This window comes from Centruroides sculpturatus, unplaced genomic scaffold, assembly GCF_000671375.1.
Source record: "Centruroides sculpturatus isolate CEXI.00-Female unplaced genomic scaffold, Cexi_2.0 scaffold339, whole genome shotgun sequence".
Classification (NCBI taxonomy): Eukaryota; Metazoa; Arthropoda; class Arachnida; order Scorpiones; family Buthidae; genus Centruroides; species Centruroides sculpturatus.
Window position 1 is genome coordinate 42,148 of NW_019384539.1, and position 12,728 is coordinate 54,875.

Here is a 12,728-nt window from a genome sequence, read left to right on the forward strand (position 1 = left end):
ACTCAATAGGCAACAATCCTGCCTCTATCGAATTCTGACACTTGCTGGTAAGCATTTCTTCTTCTTATTCAAGGCATAACACAATATTCTGATGAAACCCTGACTTTACAAAGTGATTTCCGAATGAGAAATCCACTGCACAACTTTTCTTTTATGCAGTGCTTCAGATTTCATTTGTCCCTCCTGTGTTGTCTAAATGCACTGAAATACTAATCATTTGTATATCTCAACCTCTTCTTCCTTTCATATGATTTTGATGTTCATACAATCATTCCTTCCTGGTGTTGCAATTTTAATGGCCAGCAGTGTAAATTATGGCTTTTTTTTTTTTTAAAAACTTCACAGATTTATGGTTGTGTATTAATAACAGGATAAACTACTTTAATTAAACATTTTATTTTTAATTTTAATAATTCAGCAATTGCAAATAATTAAACATTTTATTTTTAATTTTAAAAATTCAGCAATTGCAAAAAAATATAACTGTTAAGTAGAAAAATAACTAGTTAAGAAGTTGAAAAAGCAATAGTGTATGTTCATAGTAAGTCAGATGCTATTTTACTTTGTCAGTGTGCAGGTCAGGGAGATATTGTAAGGGATGTGAGGGTCAGGAAGACAGGGAAAGTCATCAAACTTAAAACAAAAATTTGAGTAGGAACCCTAATATAACCTGTGTATTATCTCTGTTTAAAAGACAATTTGAAAGGGGTGCAGTTTATGTAATGATTTGGGTTTTGTGCCACTTTTAAATCGCAATTATGAAGTTTTGCTTATGAAGCTATAGCTGCTGTGTAGGTACAGTACATGGAATACAATGGATTATGTGATGGTTATATTTATGTTTTAGCCATTTTTAACAGGGTACATTTGGTATAAAAAGAGAAATTTATTATTATTAAAAAAATTGGCAGTTTTGTCCATCAAAGAAATCCTCATTGCAGTTAAGATTGGAAATAAATTTTGTAATCTTTTCTTTATATATATAATTACTTTATAAAAGCATATATCTAATTTAAATTCTAATACATTTATATATATATATATATATCAAAGAATTTAAATTAGATATATTTATGTTTAGCTTTATAATAAAGCAATTTCTTGTGTGTAATTGTTATTACTGTATTTCATAGAGGAATATAAATTACTTGTGGGCAAAAATGTTCCATTCAAAATGCTTGGTTATCCAACTATTGAAGCAATGCTTAGAGATATGCCTGATATTGTGAGGATTGTTAGGTAAGTTTGTATTTTATATATTATTTTATATACAAGTATATATTGTATTTTATATTGAATTTTCTAGATCAGTTACCTTTTTATTTCTGAATGTTTTTTTATTATAAACATAGTCAAAAAATATATAGGATATTGTGATATTTTGTTTTGAACATTGAGTTATAAACTATTAATTGAATATACTGTAATTATCAAATATTACCTAGTATTACTAAAGGCTGATTAATTGCTAACTGGAACACTTATGTAGTCTGATATGTCAGATTTGTTTGTTTTATGTAGGTTAAATGGATAATTTACATTAGAAACATCTTAATTATTATAAAGTTTAGATTCGTTATCATTAATGATACAAAATTTCTGAAGTTGTAGTGTTTATTTGTCATTGAAAATCAGTGACATCAAACTTACATACACTGAATAAGATAAAATTTTCAATAAATTTATTCAATCAACATTGAAATGTTCATAAACTCCATATTTAACTTTATTATTCCTGAGAAATTAACACATTTCATAAACCTCTGGGTGCCCAGCAACAAAACTTATGGGTAAAAAAATGTTTTTGGGCTCCTCCTGAGCTCTGTTTCAGATGTGTTATATAGTAAGTCCAGTGGAAAGGTGTTTTTTTCCTAGAAATTATTAAATTCTTTACATTTATAATTAGGTAAATTTAATTTTATTAATTAAAATATCTTTTCACTTACATTAGATCTATATATGCATTGATGTCTAAAAGTTAAACCTAATTAAATAAATTAAATTTAAATGAAAAAATATATTTCAAATATCTATATATATAAAAATGAATGTGTGTGTGTCCTTCATGCATTACCACACCGTTTATCCGATTGCCGTGAAACTTTGGGAAGTTGTTTAATATACTCCAGCGAAGGTTTGTGGCATAGTATGATTGCCATGAAGCTTTGAGAAGTTTTTTTTTAATACACTCCTGCGAAGGTTTCTGGCTATTACCCTACAATAGATGGCGCGCGTTTACACGAGCATTCGAGCACAGTGTGTTCGATCGATTTCAAATTGTGAAGTCCATTTCCCCCCTCCAAAAAATATCTCTATATATGCATTTATTATTTATGATATTTGTTATAATTTTTGTTTAATCACTTCATTTCAACTTTTTTTTTGCTAATTATGTAATCGCTCAAACTTTGTTAAAGCCTTAACTGTATCATGAACAACAACCGAAGTTGTAGAAGGAAATTCGCCTATTTTACCGATCTAGGGATCCCCCTTTTCCAAATTTTAATATCGACTCAAAATAATTTAAAAAGACAAATTACAATAAAACGGTTTATTATCCAACTATCAGAAATTTCACAACATGCCAAGGAAGAGAGGAAGGAGCAATTAAATAATTAAAATTATAAAGGATTAAAAAATATATATAAAAATGGGGAATATCGCACTTCTAACAATCTCTGCGAGTATGTGAGCTAAATTTAAAGAATCCGTGCTTCTCACATGTACAACTGTATGTGGCCAGCTCACACGTCGTAAAACCTTCCGATTTATTCGTGTACGCACCAGACGGAAAAACAAAAAATATTGTGTATCCACAAGCACCCCAATAAATAAATAGAATTGAAATGACACTTTGAAAAGTTTTCCCAATGAAAATGAGTAATAATAATAAGTTTCAATAAAAATAATAAAATGTAAATTGAATTTTATCATAACGAGTTTGCTTGAATTTTCTTTCTTCTGAGATCGCAGCAATGTGCGACGGGTAAGCTAGTAATACATAAATGTGTTACATTAATAAAGGAAACCTTTTATAATCATCATTTATAAAAGGTTTTCTTTATTTAATTACCATTTTAAAGCAATTACATTTATTTTTACACAAATATACAGTTGACAGTTATGAAAGAGACAGCCTTACCAATATTTATAGTCCGGGGGAAGGAATGGGGGAAGAGAAGGAAAAGGGATCACATGAGGACTGGCTGGAAACCGAATAATAGAGGTAACAATCACAAATACTAGATTGATGCAGCAGTCCAAATATTACATAGGAGATACAATAATCAAAAGTATATAGCACAATTAAACAGAAAATACACTTTAGGACTGGTTGAACATATATATGCCCAACACAAATATACACACCTTTTTAGTTTTTTAAAAATGTTTAAAATTTTATTTTAATTTTATTCTGTGAGAATTGAATGGGAAAGGAAAACAACACCAGGCTGACTTCATCAGCAGCTAGTGTTTGTCAGTTTTCTGACTTGAGAGAGTTTTGACTTATGCTTTTGCAATGTCAAAAGTGACACCTTTCTTGTGATCTTTTGACATCATCAGGTATTTTGTTACTTTAATTTGCCAAGAAATGGCTGAATCAGAGTCGCCTGAATGAATGGCTGAATGAATCGCCCATTTATCCAACCATACAGATTGTTGTCTGTGCCTTATCCAGCCACTGGAATCTCCAACCGAGTAATTCACCTACCTTTATGCTGAGGACCATCTGACACACTTTACTGCAATATAACAGAAAACTATGAATACTATGCTTTACTGTATGTGACGTCTCGTACAAGTTTTCGTGCTGTTCAATAAATGTTTGAATGTAAGAACTGCATTGAGTGACTCTTTCCAACCGAATCTCTTCATCTCCTACTTCATCCTCTTACCCCTAGTCTCACAAACAAGACTGCGTTACTGCCATCTGCAAAACACTCCAAACTTGTGTAGTAGGCATAACCTACTTGATGTCCTCACAGGGATTAACTATGAGGTAGAGTGAGCCCCACAATGTAGTCAAAATAACCCATCTAAGTATAACCTTACAATTGTATGTATTTCTTTTTAATCAATCTTTATAGAAATTCACATTTACTTTTACTTTTATAAAACTTATGAACACAAAGTTGATTCATCCAGTGGTTACTAACATAATTCTAAGAAATAGTCAAATATCTGTAATAAAGGACTGAAGAAGGGCAAAAGGTTCAAAATGCATTTCCTGTTATAATAAAGTTGGAATAGCCAATTACTGGTGTGTTCCTTGTCTGATTTGTTCTCTCCAGCAAAATTAATGCTTATAACTAAAGAATATATCAAGAAAACAAGTAGCAATTAAACATATGCAATGTTAATTGGTTTTTGTTGCTTCTGTAAAATTTGATATTTATTGTTTGAGGTTTTCATATTTCAACAATGATTATTCAATTTGAAAAGATCTGTTTTGTGTGGAATAGTGTTTTTACATAACTATGGTTGGCATAGCTATGAAAATTTCTTTTTGACATAATGATATAATTGGGCTGCAGTTTGCGAAAATTGTAGACCTATAAATAACTACTGTCATCTTTCTATTCATCTGTCTTTCCTTAATCTTGAGAATGGTGTTATATAGATGAAAGATGAGATCAGATATGGAAGCCTTAGTGCAGGAAACCCTGATTAACTATATATGAACTTACTTATTGGAAGAATTTGTTACGTTTATATAGTATAATTTTCAAATAGCAGATGCTGTCAGGACCAAGAAGTTTGTCCTCTATTTAGAAGTGTCCACTATTCGGAGGGACATGCTGATGGCTATACTGTATCTTAACCTGATCATCATATAGTGAAGAATATGATGGATTACAAAAACATCAAATTTGCATTAGGAATGTGAATATACCAAAAAGTATAAGTAGCATATATAATTTAAATATATATCTCTCCCTCTCTTCGGCACTCATAGCCCCTGAAGGACCTTGGCCTAAAATATATATATACAACATATTATTTATTTTTACAGCTGTAAAAATAGCATTTTAATTGAATCTCATTTGAATGTCAAATTATGTAGGAGATTTGCTATCCACTTCAATAAGTGGGAAATATATTTGGAATTGTTACATTTATAATGTTATTTATAATCTAAGGACTAATAGAAATCAATACAGGGATTTGTCTGCTTGGTAGTTATGAAGCAGGTGTAACTTAGAACATTTCTGCTTTTTTCAGTAAATGATTTCTTAAAATTTAGATATTAGCAACCACAAAGCTGTTAAAATAGTTATAACAACAGCATTTATTTGGTGAAAATTCAAAGGTGTGCTATGAAGGTGATTTGCCAACCACTTTAAAGTGTGAGACGATATTCAGTTTTCTCGCATTTATGATGACATTTATGATCTTAAGTTTCTTTTTCATTACTACTATACTACGGTTCTTGTTGAACAAATGAATAACTTCAGAAAAAGTTTAGTTTTTTTGGTATCATAGGCTTAATTCCAACAATAAGACAGAAGTTTAATAACATTAATATATATAATGATAAATGGTGATTGACAACTTAACCAGATTAAACTTCTCTAACAGATAAAGAATATTGTTTGACTTCTTACAATCTGCCCTCCTCCTCTATTCCTGTTTTAAGCCAGTCTTTATTTGATGCATATGGTCAGAATTCTCTGTTTGAAAGAGATTTTGAACCAATTCTTTGTTTTTGTTTTAAAATATTTCGTACATAATTAATTCTTTTGGAATATTGAAGGTTGTACATTGTGTTTTCATAAGATTAGTTATGGATGATGGCATCTGTTGTTTAGAGTGTTCTCTATTTAGGAGTAAATATTATAGATGTTCTAATTGAAGGGTCTGGGGATTGTAGAAGTGTCCGTTAACAGAGGTTTCACTGTATATGTTTATCTAGAGTTACTGTACATAATAAAATATAGTGAGTGATCGGTTAACGAACATAATCCATTCCAAGACTTTGTTCGTTAACCAATAATTGATTTACCACAGGTTTTGTTGGTGTAGGATTATGTAAAAACACGATTCATGTTTTTTTTTTTTTTTTGAACTAGTAATGGTTGAGGAAATGACCATTGGATTTTGAATGCGTGGCCGCTGATTGGTCGGTAGATTATCACACCACCAGTGGACCTCCGACAGAGCAGCTAATCACTGATTGGTCAAGGATCATATCACACTGCATATTTGCATAAGGCTACGGACAAGTAATCGCTGATTGGTCCTGCTGTCAACAGCTATAAAGGGTTAATGGAATTTCACTGTAATCAACATCAGTATGATCAAATATTTTTCTATGGACTGGTAAAATTTTTTGTGGTTGAATAACGCTGGTATAAATCCTATCACCTGATTGCAGAGAGAATGTTTAGATGCTGACGATGGTTTAGCGGTAATCTAGATTGTGGTTCAGAAAAATGTGATTGCAGACATTATTTTTCTTGCTTGCTGCAGGTTAGATGGTGGTTAGAAACCAGTTATTTGACCTACTTTCTTGACTTGCTTAACAGCAGGTTAAGATGGTGTTTTAATTTGATTGGCAGTCACCATATTGATTTGTTTGTGGCGAGTTTGTTAAAAATGGATATTGTTCATTTGATAAATGTTATAAATGGGATGAATCAATAAAATTATTTATCTCAATTATGAAGGGAGAGAGTAATACAAGATTGCAGTAATCCTTTAGAAATCTATTGTGAAGACAATAAATACACCTCATTAATTTTAATAATGCTTTGCAGTTATTTTGTAGCATACCACAAATGTTTTTGATTCACCCTAGGACCTTTTTCAGGTGGAGTTCTTGAAAAAAAACCCTTTCTGGTGTGATTAGTGTTCTATTCAGTGTCTGATGCATTCTAATTTCGGATGCTTCTATTTTTGAATTTCTTTTAATTCCTAACAATGTGTGTCTGCATCAACCATTATAACACTATGTCATACATAGTCTGCCATGCCTCAAGAGTTGGTTTTCGTCTTTAAAATTGATTGAAAGGCCCTGGTTTTCCACTTTAAAAATCTCTAATGCCTCCAAATTCCTAAGTTGGTTTATATGATGAGTTTGCTGGATCATTGGTGCTTGTTTTAATTCAGGTGTAATGCCATTTTCACTGGTATTACACCTGAATATAGCTAAGACGGTAGTGTTTTCTTTTTTCAATATTGGTTTTATGTTTATGGAGGCATTGCTTGAGCAATCTTCTTGTAGATCCAATATATACAAGGTCTCTATTGAATCTGTTCAATCTATAGAATGGATTTTATATTTGATCTATAGAATGGTTTTTTTATATTCATTCCTGAAGAGGGCTGATAAAATTGTGGCTGAAAACATTTGAATATTAAATATTTGTGTATTTATTTGCTGGAAATTTGTGTTTAGGTGTTATTCTGTTCATATATACAGGTATACCTCACCTTACGTCAGTAATTGGTTCTGGGAGAGGCGACGTAAGTCAAATTTACTTGTCTCTGAATCTACTTGTCACTAGGCTAAACCATAAATTACCATTTCCATGTATTTTATTTATTAATGCATTTTTAATAATATATGGTTAATAGGATCTATTTTAAGCTTGCAAACAAATAAATTTTAGTTTTTAATATAGTAGAGAAAAAGTAATCTAAATTTACAAATGCATGTACTGTAAATACAGTACATACTTGTAAATGTATATATTTTAATATGATTTTATGTGCTTTAAACGCTTTTCTAGTGATATTACAACTTCAGTATTTTTGGCGGACAGATGTGAAGTCGGATAAAATGACTTAAACTTGATTTTTATTTTTCCATATACTTTTTTGACAAACGACGTATAATCGGGAACGATGTAACTCAAAACGACGTAAGTTGAGGTATACTATACCTGTACTGATTATAGTGTATAAATGTGAAATTGTTTAGCTTTGTTTGTCAAACAGTATATATATGAATTAAGAATGCATGTTAAACATGATTGTTTCTCTTATCATAAACAAAAGCAAAACTTACTATTTGATAAAATTGAATATACAGTCAAACCTCTGGTTTTGAATGACTCACTTTATGAACAATTCAGTTTATGAACAAAATTTTGAACATTCTTATTTTTTTATTTTTGCTCCGGTTGCTGAACAAGCTACACGGCAGAGTTGGCCACTGATGATCAACTTCCTATACTTTTTATGTTAAAGAGAGTTAACAGCCTGACCAATCAATGACAGGACTACCAAATCAGAAGTTAGTGATGCCAAGATCACGTTGTGTCACGATATGAATTGTGTGGATGATGATGCTATTTAAAGTACATTTTAATGCATAAGCATTGAATACTATTTCTGTTTTTTGGTACATGCTGCTGTCAAATTTAAATCAAATTAATTAATAAAAACTGTTAATTGACATTCACATAATATAAATGGCATTCAAGTATTTGGATTTAAATATGCTTAATTTAAATTAAATGACAATAATAATTGTTATCTGTAATGTCGAGATCCCATTATAACAGCAGAGATACTGTATGAAAGAAAACAATCGTGTGCTTATATTATTAAATTAATTGTCTTGAATGTAATTTAAAATAATTGACTATATAAATTTCAGTATATTATTAACAACAGTATAATAATTATCTCTTCACTTAAAGTTCTTTATATCAATTTTTATTTAGTTTTGTTATAAAAAAATAGATAGGAATGTTTCAAATGAACTTTCTTAAAAGCCTTTTATATTATTTAGAGATTTATTTGTGCTTAAAACGATATTTTGTATTTTGTGGAAAAAGCACTTGGCATTATCAGTTATAAATTTATTTATAACTGATAATTTGTAAAAATATTATTTATTTGTTTATAAAAATAAAAATAAATATTAAATATCAAATAGAAAAAAATATTCGAACAAAATTATTTATTTTATGAAAATAATTTTATTATTGGAATACTTTTCTTCCAGCTGATTACTAATTTAGATGGTATGGGATTTCTAGTTATTTATCATAAGCAAATCAGAAAAACTTTTATTCTGTGTAAGTAGAATAACAAACAAAACAAGAATAATACATTTTTTATTTAAATAATTTCTGTCATTAAACATTTTAATTGTAAAAAACATTAGCAAAGTGCATTCTTTATCTTAAAATTTTATCATTTTCAGATAATTCATAAGGTTAAACTACCATCATTTTATTTTCTTAGCTTATAAAAATATCTAATATGTAGGCCTATATTACTAAATAGTAAATTAGTTTTTCAATTGTAATCAAATAACTTACCTTTCATTTCAGTTTCTGCTATTATAGCATAGCCTATGATATGAAAGTCTTATTCTCGGTCTGATAATAGTTAGAAATAAATTATGAAAAGCATTTCTTTCTTGTCAAATATTATAAGTATTATTACATTGTTTATTACAATTACCTTGGTAATGCAAGTAAACAGCAATAATATAATAGTAGCAACTGTTATAAAGCAATGAGCAACATACTCCAGAAATGTTTCAAGTAGTAATTACATTTTTAGATTATTGAAATGACTTACATAATATTAATTTATGAGCATCTTATATCAAGTAGGATATAAATCCAATCTAATAGGAGAGTGCTCACAAAATAAAATTTCACGTAGAATCAGAATACAATAAGCTAAAATGGCTAGCCTCATTTTGCCCATTATGTACAGATCAGATTCACAATTCAATTGGTTAGTATCGCTAAACGATTGGAAATGACGTCCCAACTAAAAGAGCTTTTGGAAAACTGTGAATATCCGAATCGTGAGGGATTCTCCTTCCCTAACATCAATACAGAATACTTTATTGCGTTACCATCCAGTCAGCTTTGAATATTTCAAAAGTTTAGCTTAGCATTTTTGACATTTTACGTAAAATTTTATCAGTTTTGAGAAATTTTAACAGAATTTTTATTCTCTACGGATTTAATATCCTTTTCATTAAAAGAGAATCAGATTTGAAGATTTATAAAATTGTTTATTTGTAATATCTTGTTTTCTATACTTATTTATAAAAAGTTTTAAACAAAGCTTTTCTTTACTCTTATAGAAGTTTCTTTTCAAAATATATTTTCATTATTTTAATTCTTAGACTTTTGTACTCATCAGTCTGAAAGCACATTCTCATTTATATTTATTACATAAATTACAGTACTCGATTTTCAAAAACATTTTAAAGACTGTTATATCGTGATTTAAAAGTTCGTAATTCTTTATCTTTCTTTATCTTATACATAGGTTTAAAAAACTCTAATATATCAATCTCTTTCATATATTGACAAGGACAATATTGATATTGTCATAAAATATAAGTAATTACAGCATGGGCGCCCGTGCATTGGGGCACTTGGAGCACGTGCCCATCTCCTTTGTCATCAGATTTCTCTTTTCTTAATCCCCAAGAGATCTCTAATGTTTCATTTTATTTTAAACTAGCTTGTTCATAAAGTATTCCTTGCAGTAATTGTTACACCCAGCGTTATTAATTATCAATTTCAAAAATATACGTAGTAAAACCAATTTTAAGAACATTATCAGAATGTCTATACATACGTGGGACTTTCTTCTCGTAAATAGCGAATTTATAAAAAAATTATTAGAATTAGTTCGGTTTATTTGGTTACGGCTNCTATGATGATAGTTAAAATTTTTAACATTAATAATAACATCTTATAAATATAAAATATTCATTTAAGATTATACTTCTTTCAATTGTTCTATGTTGTGAGCAAATTGACAAGGAAATGATGAAAATTTGCTTTGTATTCTCTCCTATGCAATTTTTTTTCATTACCAGAGTATGATTATTGTATCCTTTTTCTCAACTGCAGGATAATTTTTTATTATTTCCAGGAACACTTTTTTTGTCTTTGGAAAAAACTCTTGCATGTTTTTGGCATGTTGTTAGTTGCCATTTTTCTGACATCACAAACAAATGAACTAATAGTAACAGTGAAGAAAGTAATAGCCAAAGACGTTTTGTCAGGATTCGTTTAAACAGCATTCAGAAGTAGACAATTGTTTTAAACTGCAGTGCAGCCAGCCAATATCTAGACACCATTTGGCTGTTAATTGATGTTTAATGTAAACTCTCTGCAAATGGATGCATATGTTTGTATACTATATTTGCCTAGGGTCATATGTTTGATATAAGGATAAATTTTCTATATAAAGATTTTGGAATTAGAGAATTTCCTGTATCTTTTTACAGTCAATTACAAATAAAGCTTTTTTTTCAATAATGATGAATTTCAAATGTGTTTTATTCATGTAAATGCTACTTAAATTTGATTAACATAAGAAAATTTTCATTTTTTAAGATTTTGATGTTGAAAATGAACTAATACATATAATTATAATTATTTATATGCTTACTTTTTCAAACATTTTTAATCTTAATAAAAAGAAACTAAGTTTTATATGCTTCATTTTTAGCATGATAGAATGTATTTTATTAAAATAAGTTATGCTTGCAAACATCTTTTACAAGGGTCATTCAAGGTTAAACAAGATTTTTGTTTCTATAGACCAAAAGGAATGTCCAAAACATGTATAAACTATGTCAAGTTTTTGAAATACTCTTCATCTGTATGTAGACACTGTTCCCAGTGGTGGGGTAGGTCCCTGATACCTTTCTCGTAGAAAGAAGTGAGCTGACTTAGCCAGCACAGGACAACTTGTTGCAGTTCATCATCTGTCTGGAATTTTGTTCCTCCCAGGTGTTTTTTAAGGGACCCAAACAAATGATAATCACTGGGAGCTAAGTCTGGACTGATTGGTTGTATGCAGTCACGCATTATCATGAAGAAGAATTACTTTACCCAGACAACATTCCAGATCTTTTCTTGTGAATGGCATTTTGTATGGCACTGTAATCAATTTGGTATAATACTGGGCATTAATTGTGGCCCCTTTCTTTAGAAAATCCACTGGCATTACTGCAGTCGGTTGAACATGTCCATGTGCTTCATTTGTCACCAGCTCTCGTCCTTCACCAAATTGTTGACACCATTTGTACACTCTTGCCTGTGATAGCATTTGTTCCCATACTGTGTACTCAATCTTCTTGAAATTTCAGCAGGTTTAACCTTTTCCTTCATTAGAAATTTTATTATGCACTGCTGTTCCATTGTTACGGACACATTACCTTCTGCCATGATTGCTAAAACTGTTACACATGTACAAAATACGTCATGCTTGCTACTGAAATCTTGGGATGGATAATGCTACTCTCTCTCTGGATTTTATCATTCTACAGTTACTCTTCAAAATTATAGGCCCAAAAGTCTTGTTTAATCTTGAATGACCCTTGTAGTAGTAATTAGATTGATAACATTTTTATGCTTGAGGAATACAGTTATGCTAAATGTTTAAAGAAAAAAGTAATCACTAAAATATTCATTTGAGACTTTCTCATGAATGTATCCAAAAATTAAATCATGATTTTGTTCATCTTTTCAAATTGTATCAGTATTTTACACTTTATGATACTAGTTCTCAAGATATATTAAAAATATTTTAGAACTAAATTAAAATTATATTAAAATTATTTCAATGCTTTTTTAGATTTAAAAAATTTTTAATTTATTAAAAGAAACCCCGCTTTTTTAATCTTAAAAATCTTTCTTCCTGCTTTATTGGAGATTTCATAATTGTTTGCTGTAGAGTTAAATGAGAGCAAAAAGACTTAATGGAAGTTTAAGCATTGAATCCATATA

At 29.6% G+C, this 12,728-nt stretch overlaps 1 protein-coding gene across 1 annotated transcript in view; it reads left to right on the forward strand.

Moving 5' to 3' along the window:
- Positions 1 to 1,174: 1,174 nt before the first annotated feature.
- Positions 1,175 to 12,728, forward strand: part of LOC111623331 — a 49,987-nt gene continuing 38,433 nt past the window's right edge. Inside the window, exon 1 of the mRNA XM_023365866.1 lies at positions 1,175 to 1,239. Within this exon, the coding sequence (XP_023221634.1) occupies positions 1,175 to 1,239 (65 nt within the window). The remainder of the gene's footprint in view (positions 1,240 to 12,728) is intronic.